We start from the raw sequence: 16,588 nt of genomic DNA, 5'->3' as shown, positions 1-16,588 counted from the left end.
GGAACCACCATCATATAATGCCCTTCCCCCACTAATAAACGTCAAGATGGTTCAGAAGGATACAGTACTACTGAAAGCTGCTTTGAGACCAAGAAGGATGGTTGCATTACTTTTATTTCTTATCTCAGTTCTGCCAGAGATTAAAATGCAGTTAGTTTTTAATTCTGCTGAAACTAGACAGAAACTGGGCTGTGCTGGAACTAAGCAAAAACTGGGCTAAAACAGATCCAGATAATCTGTTCCAGCCTAACTAATTTCTAACCATAACCTTCCCCAAGAGGTTGTAGATAGATTGACAATCATCCATTAAAAGGGGGCCAAGCAATGATTTCTTAAGGAGAGGGTGCATTATCACCTCTTTTGAAGTACACAATAATATCTCTCAAGGATGCATTTTATCATTTCCCTCAGTGAACTTTCCATAATCTTCTTGGCAGTTTTCACCAACTAGAAGGGACACACATCCAGACCAAAGGTGGTCACATGCAGAATCAAATTCATCTCAGATAACACCCAAGGATTCACTAATTCCACTGAAGCTGCTTAGCTGGCATCAAGCTCCAAGTAAATCTAAACAACTACTGTATGTCCTTCATATGCCCAAAATAATGTTCACAGTGGCCCCTTGCATGATCTTCCTCCTTGTTCTTATTCAGTTGAATTTTTGTCACTTTGGAAAGAGCTGTTGATTAGCAGTTTGTGGATGCAATAAGAGAGCGAAGAAATGTCAACATTTTGCCATTCTCATCACTATGGTGTAGACCTGGATATGGGCTCTTACCCATGCTTGCTCATATTCTCTTTTTTGTTTTGCTCCGGTAGTACGCTAGGTTTTTTTTCAGTTCGTTTCATTTCATGGAACTCCTAAAAAAGCAAGAACCTCTTCCTGCCCTTCAAGTCTGCAAATGCAATTTTGTTCAAGTACACTGCCACTTCCCTATTTCAGCAGGAAGTTCAGGCCTTGGCTTCTGAAGCACCCTCTAGAAACTATATAGTTCTATTAGCTCCCTTAGTCAGACTAATCACATTTGCAAAAATTTGTATTTTTAGTCTTTTATAGCACAGTGCTATGCATGCCTAAACAGAATTATGTCTTACAGAGCTCAACAAGGCTTAATCTTGCACCTGTTGAGCTACTTTACAAGGTCTACTTTTATATCATAAAGCTGCAATCAATTATTCAAAAAAATCAGTTGTTATTCTTTTTGCCAACATTCAAATTGCTTAACACTTGCTTTGAGGATAGCAATAATTCTATGAGCTCTTATATATATCTAAAAATTCCACAATATATTTAGCATAAAAACAGTGTTAATGTGTTAGGAAGAATTAAAACCTTAAATTCATTTTCCTTGTCTTTGGAGCCCTTGTGAAAAGGCCTGTCATAGCGGAATTTCCTGATGTTATTAACTCGATAAAAGCTCTTTATGCGATCAGGGACACGATCCATATGTAGTACATCAATATTGTCTGGAATTGGAGTCACTGCATAGATTTGCAAGTCTGTAATAAGAGTCCAGTCAAAGAAAAAAAAAACTACACATAATACAAAAGACTATAGATTAGCTTTACACACTGCATAACATTACAGATCACACACACTTGAATCTCATATAGCATAAAAACTACAATGTGAATCTGTGCAATTTTAGCAATTATGGCATACTATGTTATTAATTTGCTAACATCATATAGTTCTGAACCTGTTCCTCCAAATGAAAGCATTGAAAGTGAGATGACATGTACTTTCAGTTTTATTTCCTTCCCACTTCTTACATCTTGATCTGTTATAAAATACTATTGGATGAGCATTTTGAAAAAGTGATACTTATTTTAAAAAGGAAACTTTGTTCAATAATTTTCCATTTCTGTCATGTTCTTAAAAGCTCTTCTGAGCCCTAATTTGTTTTAAATTAAGCACTTATTTTAAAAAGGAAACTTTGTTCAATAATTTTCCATTTCTGTCATGTTCTTAAAAGCTCTTCTGAGCCCTAATTTGTTTTAAATTTAGCACTAACCAAACAATACTTATTTTCCCTTTTTCAATACTTTTCATTAGGAAACCACAGTTTAAATCAACATTATCACAGAATTTAATCAATTTTTTAACCTGGACATCTGAGCATATACGTTAATTTCAAGTTTGCAAAGGGGTTTGTAACAGAACTTTATATTAGAATTTGCATTAAAACTTTGGTGTTTATTTCGCTGTGCTGTGTAAATTTTCTCTTTTTATTTCTCTGTAAAATAATTATGATATTTCAGCAATTTATGCCTGTTTTAGATTATGCATTATTTAATTTCTGGTTTGAACTTTTTGTGATCTGGATTAAAAACTGCAATTCTTCCTCAATCTCTTTACAGTCAATTCTTTTAATTTATTGAAGTTTAAGATCACATTTGGTTTTCATTTCAATTTATTAAATTTGGTTCCCAAATTTCGCTTAACAACAATACTATCCAATAAATTTACAATGAAGGCCTCCCTCCCTAATATGGCACTTTGGGAACATGTTTGTTTGGGCATTTTAATTCTTTTTAACAGTTAAACATCTCAACTGACATTTCTTGATTTTGCTTCACAGGAAAAGGGGAAATATGCAAAACACTTTTTCTAAAATGTTTTGAGATGGGGATTTTAGGATAAAAATACTCTAAAAGTAAAAACAAAAATCTTGCCAGGAAATTACAGAATATAATTTTATGAGGTTAAGAAAAATTAACATCTATGACAATCATCCAATGAATATCAAAGCTCCATTTCACAAATCTGACAGTGCATGCTACGTTCTGTTTTTAAGCATCCCCCCCCTCCCCACATTGCAGTTAAGTTTTAACTGTCTGTAAGCAGACAATGAAAAATATTAAAATTACTATAACTGTGTTTTAATTCTGAAATATTGTTAATTTTGCGGCAACTTTGGTAACTTTATTCTAAAACATTCTAATCAAGGATACACTGGGCATCACACTGCAATATGCTATCATCTGGATGATTTGGATGTTGCATTGCAATGGCTTGTGGAAATTCACTAAGCATTCTTTGTTGGAAGGTCTCTAATCTCTCATAGTCATGGCCTCGACAAACATACTCTTTATTCTGTAAGGAGAAAAAAGCAACATAAAATTAAAATATCACTGAATCACCAAAGTTCCCTTAACCTCTTTACTTTTATTTATCAACCAGACTAAAGGACAGTGGAATAAGACAGTTTAAACAATTTTATGAAGTGGAAAGAAGGAAGGGACAAACCAGAGTATGGTCCTAGTACAGGTAGCCCCCCGTAATGGAGCCTTCCTATTATGGTCATAATATTAAGTGAATAACGTTAAATGAATGAACCCCCATCCCTGCTCTTAAATCTTGCCTACACATGCTTCCATCCTCTTTGGGAAAGTCTTTTTTCATGAAAGATGGAGACCTGCAGGGATGCAAGTCTATTGTGCTCCTGCAGGCGTCTGCCCTCTTTGAAAAAGCCTTTTTGCGTGGAGGACAGAATCGTATGTAAGAACGCGAGAACTATCTTGGTGTCTGTATGGACAGAAGCATTTCCAAAGAGGAAAATAGATAGAGCTTGCATCCCTGCAGGCCTCCATCCTGAGCAAAAATGCTTTTCTAAAGAGGATGGAAACATGTGTAAGAACACGAGATCAAAGGAAAACAGCTTCACCAGTGTCTGGAAAAAAAAGACCACTTTTCTGCCATATGGCCCAGCCTGTTCTCCTTTCCTACCCCAACATCTTGAGGTTTCGAGATCTTCAAAAGGTAAGTGAGTTATCATTGACAGGGTGGGGAGAAGCACATGAAATCCGGTGAGCTAGCAAAGCAGACCCAGTGCCAATGGGGACTAAGCAGGGTTAGGGTGTGTCATAACTTTGAATTGTCACTAAGTGAATTGTCATAACTTGAGGATTTACCTGTAGTGAAAAGTTGTGCAATGTCGTCCTACAGTGGACATTTTATATAGTGCAGGCACAGAATTCTTAGTAGAACTTCTTTAGATGTTCAAACCAGATAAGTAGATTCAGTTTTAGTAACCTAGTATTCCAGTGCTATGTAATATAAGTGACAATTAGAACTTTGAAACTCACTAACGATCATGACTAACTTTAGATTTGGTGTATTCTGAGGTGCCAGACTGCTAGATTTTGTACCAGTAGCATCTTTTGAGTCATCTTGGGAGATAGCCCCATGTGAAATAGTTCACGGTAATCCAATTTCATGGTGGTTAAGACATGAGTTACCACTATCAGAGCATATTAATATAGCTGATGACATAACTGGCAAATCTGTTACAATTGGGCAAAGGCTAAGCAAAGGACACCAGATCATCAATCAACTCTTTTAGAGGAAGAAAAATTCCATCCAAGATAACGGCAAAGACTAACGCTTCCAAATTTCCTGAATATTTATTAATACAACTCAACCCAAGTAGTATTTTGTCTGGGCTTATTTCACTCCATCTAGTTTTTAACAGCTTCCAAACCCTAGTTCAAGCTTTCTACAACCTAGGATAGTAATATATAAATGTATGTCATTAATTCTACTACTCATAGAATCATAGTATCATAGGATTGGAAAGGACTTTGGAAGTCTTCATGTCCTTGTCCTGGATAGGAATCTTCACAGCACCCAAACAAATGGCTACTCAAACTTTGAATCCAGAACTGAAGTCAAATAGACTGTTCCATTGCTTAATAGTTCTGATGACATCTTACTGTAGACCAATGGTAGTGATCACTGATAGTGCCTTTCATTTGCATGATAATTACTGGGGAGAGCAACGAACCATGTGAAGCCTTTAACAAGAAATTGGTTTGATTATGGCAAAGGAAAGGTATCAGTTTTATTTTCAGATCACATTTCGTCTTCTCCAAATTAAAGGCCATCTCTAGCATGTGTCTTCCCACATGTGTTGTGACCACTATTACTTGTGACACTTCCATGGTTGTCATTGTGGCTATCAGGTCATAAATAATACTGGAACCCTCATTTAGTAAAATCTAGCTGAAGATTTTACAGAATAATAAAATCATGCAGTTGGAGGGAATGCTTAGACCATCCAATGCAAATTACAGTTTAACACAGGAATCAAAAACATTCTTGACAAATGTCTTCCACTCTGCTTGAAGAGTTCCAGTAAAAGTGAACTCACAATCTCCTAGATAAATAGTCCCATACTTTACCTGCTGTTACAGTTAGCATTTTTTCTAATATTCAAAAAAATTCTTGGAATTTAAATTCATTATTCTGTATCCTGCATTCTGGGCCAATAAAAAACAAGTCAAGATTTACTTCTTGTGACAATATATATTAATTTAATTTATTATGTGCCATCAAGCTGTTTCTGACTCCCAGCAACCATAGATTTTTTTCCAAGATGATGCTTAATCTGTTCTTTCGTATCTCCCAAAGGTGCACGTATCACATCTATAAATAACTCCATCCACCTTGCTGCTGATCATCCTCTTTTTTCTTCTGCTTTTCTCAGAATTATATCCTATAGCAGAGACTTGAGTCTTCACATAATGTGTCTGAAGTAGAGTAATTTGGGTCTAGTTATTTGTATCTTGAATGAGAATTTTGATTTGATTTGTTCAATGATCCATCAGTTTGTTTTCTAGGCTATCAAAAATATTCTCAGCAATCTTTTCCAACATCAAAATTCAAAAACGTCAATACTCTCCCTATCTTGCTTTTTCAAAGTCCAACTTTCACTTCCATGGAATATATCAGGGAATACACTGTCTTGCATGATTCTGATCTTTGTAGGTATAGACGCATCAAGGCATTTGAATATCGTTTCCTAGGTTTTCATGGCTGTTCTACCAAGTGCTAGTATGCGGCGTATTTCCTGTTCCTTTACTGTTGATAGTTGATTCTAAAAGATAGGAGCTATTGATCATTTTACCAATTCTATTGTTAGGCTATTCAGTGATGATATGGGAATCAAGATATCCCTGAAGCTATGTGGATGGCATTAGGGCTGAAAATAGTAGCCATGGGATGGATTTTGGCCAGTGAAATCTCTTTGGAGAAAAGAGAGATTGGAGGATTGGCCACATATACTGCAGACAGCCACTCCTCATGAGTAAATTGCAAGAATTTTTGCAACTGGGTGACGAGCAGAGAGATCCAATCTCTATCCACAACTGTAATGTAGCCTGTGTGGACATAAAGCTTGGCTGATTTCCTAATAACTTTCGGAATGACTTTTTTACTCTTTTTAAAATATTAAGAACTTTCAGAGCACATGTTTAATGCATTCCTTCAATCTTTAAGAAACTTTAATTAGAGCTTGAAAGATTTCACAATTTGGGCAAACAAATAGGAAAAAAGGTGATTACAGTATTTTTTTAAAGAAAGATGTAAATGGACTAAGGGTCTAGATCAGACCTGGGCATTTTAAAGCTCCAACCCATATCCAGCCCTTTGGCTGTCCCTGTCCAACCCATGTGACGTCACCTGGAAATTACAACTCAAATGTAATTAAGTGTATACCATGCATGCAACACAATGACATTGCTTTTATTTTGAAGCAGAATATTTTTTAAATCACTTTACATATGTGTCTGCGTGCATACCTACTACTTTCACAGCCCAATTGGTTTGGCCCTCCACAACATTTCCAGTTTCTCACGTGGCCCCTTGAGAAAATTAATTGCGCATCTTAAATGGACTTTAAATAGGGTTTTTTGGAAATTAATTGAATAAATCAACTCTATGGGAAAATGACCTATGTTTTGAATTCTAAAAAAACAAACATGATAGTATGGGATTTTGAAGGCTGGACACTAGAGGGAGCTAAAACGAAATAAAGATTACAATTAAAGAAGGAAAATCTATTTGACTTGTCAATACAGAACTGAGGCAAATACCTTATAACACTAAATGTACTGAAGGATATATGAACAATTGAGTCATAAATTAATTTTAAATATGTCTGCCATGATAGACAATTTCTAATAAGATTTATCAGATAAGACCAAAGTAGAACTGAATGTGGATTTTTAAAAAGAAGGACTACAAGAATGATCTGGAAAAAGATAAAATACTGAATTTACAAATGAAACTATCTGACATTTTAATAATTAAAAAGGACATACAAACATCTAACATGTAGTGATTTGGATAGTTTTCTTATATTGGATTTACAAGGGACATCTGTTAGAAGTTTTAAAAAACTTGATGAGAAGAGACAAAGGGAAAAAAAGAATTTAAGTTTTAAGATATTACAGGTGAAACTCAAAAAATTAGAATATCGTGCAAAAGTTCATTTATTTCAGTAATGCAACTTAAAAAGTGAAACTAATATATGAGATAAGACTCATTACAATTTTAACAAATCATCACTTTCTCTTAAAATACAATTACTTCATGCCATATCACATTACTTATCTATAAACAAATTTTTAAAACCTTGTCATTCAGTCCCGGCAGAAGGAAGCATGAAGTGCTCCAAAATCTCCTGGTAGACGGCTGCGTTGACCCTGGTCTTAATGAAGCACAGTGGTCCAAAGTCTTGTTGCTTAGTGGTCCAAAGTCCTCTTTTCTGATGAGAGCAACTTTTGCATCTCATTTGGAAACCAAGGACCCAGAGTATGGAGGAAAAATGGGGAGGCCAATCAAGCACAGTAATCCCACGGTCATTGAATCAGGTTTTGGTGCTTTTAGCAAAAGTTGCTATCAGAAAAGAGGACTTTGGACCATTGAGCAACAGGACTTTGGACCATTGTGCTTCATTAAGACCAGGGTCAACGCAGCCGTCTACTAGGAGATTTTGGAGCACTTCATGCTTCCTTCCACAGATGAGCTTTATGGGGATGCTAACTTCATTTTCCAGCTGCCCACACTGCCAAAAGCACCAAAACCTGATTCAATGACCATAGGACTACTGTGCTTGATTGGCCAGCAGACTCACCTAACCTGAACCCCATAGAGAATCTATGGGGCATTGCCAAGAGAAAGATGAGAGACATGAGACCGAACAATGCAGAAGAGCTGAAGGCCGCTATTGAAGCATCCTGATCTTCCATAACACCTCAGCAGTGCCACAGGCTGATAGCTTCCATGCCACACCGCATTGAGGCAGTAATTGCTGCAAAAGGGCCCCAAACCAAGTACTGAGTACATATGCATGCTTACACTTTTCAGAGCTCCAATATTGTTCTATGTAAATCCTTGTTTTATTGATTGCATGTAATATTCTAATTTTCTGATATGGTGGATTTGGGGTTTTCATGAGCTATGCGCCATAATCATCACAATTATGACAAATTACGGCTTGAACTATGTTGCTTTGCATGTAATGAGTCTTATCTCGTATATTAGTTTCACCTTTTAAGTTGCATTACTGAAATAAATGAACTTTTGCATGATATTCTAATTTTTCGAGTTTCACCTGTATTTGAAGGGATAAAAGATCAAGATTGTTAAAAGTAAAAGGAATGAATATAAAGTTGGTTTATTTGATCAGGGTTAAAACATAAGTTATTTCTGATAATGCTTAATACAATTTTAACGACCAGGACTGAATGACGAGGTTTTAAAAATTTGTTTATAGATAAGCAATGTGATATGGCATGAAGTAATTGTATTTTAAGAGAAGTGATGATTTGTTAAAATTGTTTATACTTGTGGAGACAAAGAGAGAAGTTGCTTCTTTATATTTCTTTTTTGGTTATAGTGGTATTTTTCTTTCTTCTATGGTCTTTCTTTTATATGCTTCTTTTTTCTTTTCTGCACCTTGTATTTTTTTTCTTTTTTATAACTTGTATTAGTTTTTATCTGCACAACTGTTAGAAAAATTCTGATTGTTTTACCAGTTGTCATTAATTTGGTCTTTCTTACATTTAATTTTAGTCCCCTTTTCACTGTGCTTTTTTTTACTTTTAGTACTAAGGCTTGGAGTTCATTTGCATTTTCAGTTTTCAGGGTAATATCATCAGCATAGCACAGGTTATTATGTTTCTTTCTCAAATTTTAAAACCATCCTTCCAATCTGGCTTCCCTTAATATATAGATTGAATAAAAAAGAGGGTGAGCCTGTGCAGCCTTGTTATACTCCTTTACCAACCTGGCTCCTGTGTTTCATCATCTTCTCTTATACTGTGGCTTTCTGACTTTTATAAAAGTTCGTCATAAGGAAAATGAGATGTTCTGAAATTCTGAGCATATTCCACAGCTTGACATGTAATTTAATTTAATTTATTAATTTTTTCTAATAAGTGTAATAAAGCTTATTTATCTAAGAGCTACATCCTTGAAACTCTGCTTGCTAGCCTTCATGTTTGAGTATCACTGGGTGACAATCACAAACAACTTCAAAATCTGTTTCTTCTTCCAGAATGCAGGACACAGAGTAAAGAATGTAAGTTAAAAGAAGGCAATTAATTTTAGGAATTAATTCCCAATTAATATTAGGAAAAACTTCATACCTGTAAGAGCAATTTGATCAGGTACCAATTAACCAGAGAGGTAGTGGGCTTTCACTGGATCTGTTCAACTAGAAGCTAGACATTCATTTGTCTGGGATTCTTCATCTTGTATTCCTATACTGAGTGGGGGGTGGGAAATTAGAATTCATATCCTAAAAGTTCTTTCAAACTGATTTTATTCTTCTGTGAATCTAAGTCTTGTTTGAATTAATACTACTTGGTTTAATCTATTAAAGTGACTTGTAGAGTGACTTTTTTGAAATTTCAAACACAGAAGATTTATTGTACATACAATATTTTACATGAAAAAAACTCAATGATGTTTATAAAGAATGAAAAAGCCAATAGGAATGCATATACATTCCAGCTACAAAACTACATTAAATGTTAAAATTTCCAAAATAGGGACAATAACCAGACTGGCAGAAACAACATCAATGTTTTGGATGAATCAATCCATTGTATAATTTTCTAGATAAATCCATATTGCAAAACAGAACAATTTTTATTTCCTTCAAATACACAAATCATCTTCATTATAAATTGCACTGCATTCATACAGTAATGGATATGTTAAATCTACTTACACGAAGGAAGAAAGGAAATTTTCTTCCATAAAAGCCAACTCTGAAAAATTCAGGTTCCAACCGTTGTTGGTCCATTATATTGTCATAATAGTTAGCTTCCATTTTCTAAAGATAGAAAAAATATATATACTGAACTGAAATAATGCTCTACTTTTAGGAGAAAAATGCTGACAGCATTCTTGAATGGGACAACTTGCCGCGACCGTCTCACCGCTGCCAACTTGCTGCGGCCATTTTGCCATGGCTAACTCGCCATGGTCATTTTGACAAAAACACAAATAATGTTGAAGAAATAGTGGTGGATAACATTTATCACGTTGAGGTATCCTGAGTGGAATTGTCCCACAGTGAGTTGTCTCGTGGCGAGTTGGCCGCAATGAGTTATCCTGTGGAAAGTTGGCCATAGTAAGATGGCTGCAGTGAGTTGACTGTGGTGAGTTGTCCTAGACCCGATGTAGTAACACTATGATATCTGACACTATTAACATATTGTTTTTGAAAATTTAAGGTATCACATACCATTCTGAAACACATATTCAAGATAATTTTACAGAGATCTCAATTTTTCATAGGCAGGATTTTATGCATAATTATTCTTAATATTTGTATTAAGAACCTAGGTATTTGCGGGATCGCATCCTGCCCCATACATCCCTTCGGCCGATTCGCTCTCACAGGGAGGGTGTCAGCATTCCAAATATCATGCAGAATTAAATCATTGTCCAAGGCAAAGTAGTCCTTAAAACTCCAATTTAATAAGACAGGCATGTTGGCATTAAGCTGGTGAAATTTCAACTCTAAGGTACATCCGGTGAATTCCCCAAGTTAAAAGTTCATCATCTATCCCCACACCCCATAATTCATCACATGGTCCAATCTTCATCTTCCACGCTGGCATGTACACCCCTCTTCTTCCGGCCAGGTGTCGAGGTGCGGAGACAAAAGACGACCTTGAGCTTCTAAGAAATCCATAACAATACATTCCACAATCCTACTCCTTTCTATTCCCCCCTCCCAACTACTATACCAATGAAACAGCATAATATATATATGTTTTAATTATGTGGCAGGCCAAAGATCCTAAAAGGAACAGAATTACAGGCCTGACAGAGGGACTCCTCCGGGTGCCGTCCACTAGGCAGTGCCAGCGGACGACGCCCAGGAGCAGGGCCTTCTCTGTGATGGGCCCGACCCTCTGGAATGACCTCCCCGCCGATATCAGAATAACCACCGATCTCTGCTCCTTCCGCAAGAAGCTTAAGACCCACCTGTTCAATTTAGCTGGCCTGGCCTAACCGCAGTTTTAGTCCCTCAAGTCTGTATTTTAAATTTTTAGGGGTGGGTTTTTAGGTTGTTTTTAATTTTTATCACTTTGTACAGCCTATTGTTTAATTCGATTTTATGGGAATTTAAGGGTATTTATTTTTGTATAATGTTTTTTACTGAGATGTCTGTACACCGCCCCGAGTCCCTTTGGGGAGAGGGGGCGGTCTATAAATTTAATAAACTTAAACTTAAAACTTAATACAATAATTATCTTTAACACTGTACTTTCTATGCAAGCTTAAAGTTATAAGAACTCAAAGAACAGTTAACAATAGTCAATTTTGGCAAAATTGAGTTCATCGGGTAATGAAGATTCAGAAGTGATTGAATGTCTGAGCAACTTTTAGTATAAAGCATATATACTGACTATTGATTAAACAAAGTGTTATGAAAAATTCTCAAGATTAAAATAAAAATCAAAACTGATTCCTCACATAGACTTGCAATATATGTAGAAATACATAAACATATGTACACATTTGAAAATATTCTTTTTATTTTTATCTTCAATGAATTTTAAAAAGAGTAGCCTGCAGGCTAAACAGTGTTGATTTGAGGATGTAAAAATATAATTATTTTCAGTTGTATAATATTAAATTCAAATCACGGTGATTTCCATTTGAATAACTATACCAGATATAGACTGAATGCATGGATTTCTATATTCATTTTAGTAAAATATAGATTTTTGTCAAAGAATCTGAATGATAAAGAGATCTCAAATTTAGAAAAATATGGGAAATCTATTTTGGATGCCATAATCTACAGTACATTCAATAAACTAAATAAGGGAAGTTACAAAAGTTGGGTTAACATCCTGATTAGACGATGTTTAAAGTCCAGAAGTGAATAATATTTGAATTTTTTATTTTAGTGGCTGCTTTTTTAAAAATTAAAACTTAGTAAATGTATTCTAATATGCACAGTAAGTATATTACAAAGTGGTGTTTTTTTTTACTTGCTAAGAATGGGCGTTGGTTCCTACCTGATACGCCCTTTCTCAGGACGGTGGAGACATCATCCAGGCATGGGTATGACTCCATCAGGATCCAATAGGATTGGGTCTACAAGTATTAAAGACACGCCCACCAGGCTACTCCCCAGAAATAGATGAAGGAGTGACTTGTAGACTGCTGTGTAAGCAATCTGAAACGATATATAATATCTCTCCCCAAGGAGCACAGTAGAAAGGAAAGGAACACATTAGGAAGGAAAGGTAGTAAGCCCCAGGAATAGGGTGGGGATGGATGATGTCTCCACTGTCCTGAGAAAGGGCATATCAGGTAGGAACCAATGCCCATTCTCCAGTAGCTGGAGACATCATCCAGGCATGGGACATACCAAAGCCCAATAGTCCCATCGGGAGGGAAATAAATAGATAAGAGACTTAAGTGGCCACCACTCGCTGCAGCACGCGCCGTCCGAAAGAAGCCACAGCTGAGGCATATCCATCCAGTTTGTAGTGACGGATGAATGGAGTAATTGAGGTCCATGTAGCTGCTTGGCAAATGTCCTCCAGCGGAGCTTGAGTTGACAAGGCTGCAGAAGTGGCCGCGCTGTGTGTGGAGTGCGTTGTGATATGAGGCGGAACAGGCAGAGAGAGAGAGTGGAATTCCCCCCTAAAAATAGCCACCCTAACCCAACGACCCATGTCCAAAGAGGAGGCCTTGGATCCTTTCTTACCTCCAGGTTGGAATTTGACAAAAAGGGCCTCAGATCGCCTGAAAGAAGCAGTTCGCTTAATATAAATGCGTAAAGCGCAACGCACATCAAGGTAATGCCACTTACGTTCCAGCTCGTGTGATGGACGAGGGCAGAAGTCAGGAAGCACAAGTTCCTGGGTTCTATGGAATACAGAATTTACCTTAGGCAGAAGAGTCAGGTCAAGCCGAAGAACTACCCTGTCCGGGTGAAAGATGCATAAGTCTTGTCTAGTGGATAAGGCTGTCAACTCTGAGATATGCCTTGCCGAGGTAATGGCTATAAGAAAAACCACCTTTAATGTTAAGACATGCAAGGACGCAGAGTGCAAAGGCTCAAATGGAGACTGAGTCAAGGATTCCAGGACTTTGGAAACATCCCAGGTAGGGAATCTATGAATTGTCGGTGGCTTGATATTTGTGGCCCCTCTCAAGAAACACCAGATCAGAGGTTCATGAGAGAGAGGCTGGGCCACAGTCAGAGAGGACTGAGGACAGAGCTGCGATCTGGCAATGAAGAGAGTTCGGTGAAAGTCCCAGGTCTAGCCCCCGTTGCAGAAATTGGAGAATTTGGGGAACAGACGCCTCGAGAGGAACAACACCTTTTGATTGGCACCAGAGAGAGAATTGAATCCAAGTGGCTTCATAAATGCGGTTAGTGGAAGGGCACCTGGCGGCTTGAATCATTCTGATGATTTCCGCTGAGAGGTTCAAGGTCCTTAAGAGCTTCCCGCTCAACCTCCAAGCGATGAGGTGCAGCCACGGAAGATCTGGATGTTGGCACGCCCCTTGCAGAAGTAGTGATGGGAATTGGGGCAATTGCCATGGGGAGCCCACTGAGAGATTCATGAGGTCAGCATACTAGGGCCTGCGGGGCCACCGAGGAGCGATCAAGATTAGTTCTGTCCTTTCCACCAGCATCTTTCGGATCACCCTCTGGATGAGAGGGGTAGGTGGGAAGGCATACAGAAGGCCCAGAGGCCAGTCGTTCCTCAAAGCGTCCACTCCCTCTGCCCCCGGAGACGCGAAGCGGGTGAAGTACCTTGGTAACTGAGTGTTGTCCTGGGAGGCAAAGAGGTCGAGGACCGGGGTTCCGAACCTGACCGTCAGCTGCTGGAATACGCGGCAATGCAAGCTCCACTCTGCTGGATCTATGTGAATGCGGCTGAATTCGTCTGCCTGTGTGTTGTGGATCCCCGATATGTGTTCGGACCGGAGCGACAACAGGTGAGCTTCCGTCCAAGATATTAGTTGGAAAGACAGAGACATCAGACGCCGGGATTTTGTACCCCCCTGCTCGTTTATGTGTGCTTTGGTGGTGGTATTGTCCGTAAGGATGAGCACATGCGCATTGGCCAGGAGAGATTGGAACCGGAGCAGGGCAAGAAACACGGCTTTCAGCTCCAACCAGTTGATACTGTTCCTTTGGTCGGAGCGCGACCAAAGCCCTTGGGCCATCTGAGACAGGATGTGAGCTCCCCAACCTTGCAGACTTGCGTCTGTCGTTAGCGTGATATATGGGGGTTCGCGAAATAGAGAGCCCAGTGTCACAGCAGGGGAGAGCCACCAGCGTAGGGACCGCCTTACCTCTGATGTGAGGAGAATTCTGTGAGAAGATCAACTGCAGTTTGCCTTTTGGTATGGGAGTAGAGCCATTGTAGTTGGCGACTGTGGAATCTGGTCCACGGCACGATGTGGAACGCGGAAACCATCTTGCCCAAGAGTTGAAATAGTTGAATGAGTGGAACCGTATGCTGGTCATGGATGGATGAGACCAGTTCGCGAATGCTTACCTGTCTCTCTGGGGATAAAAATACCTGTTCCAGAGAAGTGTCTATTACTGCCCCAAGATGCGTGAGACGGGTCGTGGGCTGCAGATGACTCTTCTTCGAGTTGACCAGAAAGCCGTGGTCTGCTAGGGTCTGGAGGGTGAGCTGGACGTCCCAGAGGGCCTGATGTGATGACCTGGACAGTAACAAAATATCATCAAGATAACAGAGAATTCTAATCGGCATAGATTTGAGATGGGCAGCCAGGGCAGCCAAAATTTTTGTAAAGACCCTCGGGGCCGAAGATAAGCCAAATTGAAGTGCTCGGTATTGGAAGTGGTTTCCATCATAAGAAAACCGTAGAAATTTCCTGTGATCTGGAAGAATGGGGATATGGAGGTATGCCTCTGTTAGATCAATGGAGGAGAGAAAGTCATTGGACCGAATGCTCTCCAGAATGGACAATAGAGAATGCATTTTAAACCTCCTATAAACAATAAATTTGTTTAGAAGTGGCCTTCCAACCCCCCAAAGACTTAGGCACTATAAAGAGGCAGGAATAAAACCCCCGCCCTTGTTGGTCAAGGGGAACCTCCTCGATGGCCTGAATTTGGAGGAGGTGGCTGATAGCTGTTCAACCAGATGTTTTTTGGAAATGTCCCTGGAGACGGGACAAGGTACGAAAGTCTGCGGGGGGCTGGAAAAAAATTCCAGAGCCAGGCCAAAACGGACTGTACGCCTGATCCAGGAGTTGCTGGTGATGTCATCCCAGCGATCAGCGAAGGAAGACAGGCGGTCTCCAATCGGGAGGTCGTCCAGACCTTCACTTCTGCTTTCGGAAAGTGCAGATTGACCCGCCCTTGAAGGGTTTTCTATAGGAGAATCTCTGGGAGTTCCGGTGGGACCTGTCCTGGAACTGCTGGCCTTGTCCCCAGGGGAGCCTGGTGTTGAGGACGGGGGTAGGCAAGTCCCCCGTCCATCCCGCGAAAGGACGACCTGCGGAAGAAGGAAGAAGGTTTAGGGTCAGACTTGCGGTTTGCAGCAGGAAGCACCTTGTGCTTGTCTTTGGACTCTACCAAGAGAGGCTCCAGAGAAGGACCGAATAGCAGACCAGGTGAGAAGGGTGCGGATGCCAAGTGCCACTTTGCTCTGGCCTCCGCCTGCCACTGCTTCAGCCAAAGGAGGTGCCTCGTGGCGATGGAAGAAGCCATGCACCTGGAAGAAAAATGTGCTGCATCCAGAGAAGCATCTGCTGCATACTCCATTACCACCTTTAATTTGTTAATGTCCTGGTGGGCACGTGAGTATCCAGGAGGGATCCTATCCTGCATCAGCTTCAGCCATCAAAGGGCAGCCCTAATGAATAAGGAAGCAGAAGAGGCGGCCCTGACCGCCCAAGTGGCTGACTGATGACCCTTCACCAGTGACTGCTCAAAGCGTTTGTCCTCAGGGCGGAGGGCGACCTCAGGAGCATTGGTAACCGCATTAGGCGACGACAAGGACACCACTGGAAGATCAATGGAAGGAACCTCCAAAAGTTTAGAAAGCTCTGGGCTGACATTATACAACTGTTTGTCTAGAGTAGAGGGGAGGGGCCCTGACCCTGGGGAGCCCCACTGGTTTTGAATCACCTCTAGAAACAGTTTTGGGGAAGGAATGATGTCCTTTTCGATGGGAGGATGGGAGAATAGGGGGGTCTGTGGTGTCTGATTTGTCCGTCTCCTTGGAGAAGGATGGTTTCGAAGCCGGAATACCAGAGACCTTCTTG

The 16,588-nt window shown here is 39.5% G+C and overlaps 1 protein-coding gene across 1 annotated transcript in view; it reads right to left on the bottom strand.

Moving 5' to 3' along the window:
- The window catches only part of DOCK3 (dedicator of cytokinesis 3), a 204,828-nt gene that overhangs the window by 29,943 nt on the left and 158,297 nt on the right, over window positions 1–16,588 (bottom strand). Inside the window, exons 40-42 of the mRNA XM_081936757.1 lie at window positions 10,026–10,130; window positions 2,959–3,100; window positions 1,337–1,503 (exon numbers count right to left, since the gene is read on the bottom strand). Of these exons, the coding sequence (XP_081792883.1) occupies window positions 1,337–1,503; window positions 2,959–3,100; window positions 10,026–10,130 (414 nt within the window). The remainder of the gene's footprint in view (window positions 1–1,336; window positions 1,504–2,958; window positions 3,101–10,025; window positions 10,131–16,588) is intronic.

Source organism: Natrix helvetica (assembly GCF_964273705.1).
Source record: "Natrix helvetica genome assembly, chromosome: 1".
Taxonomy (NCBI): Eukaryota; Metazoa; Chordata; class Lepidosauria; order Squamata; family Natricidae; genus Natrix; species Natrix helvetica.
This window is presented reverse-complemented; position numbering and strand designations above follow the sequence as displayed.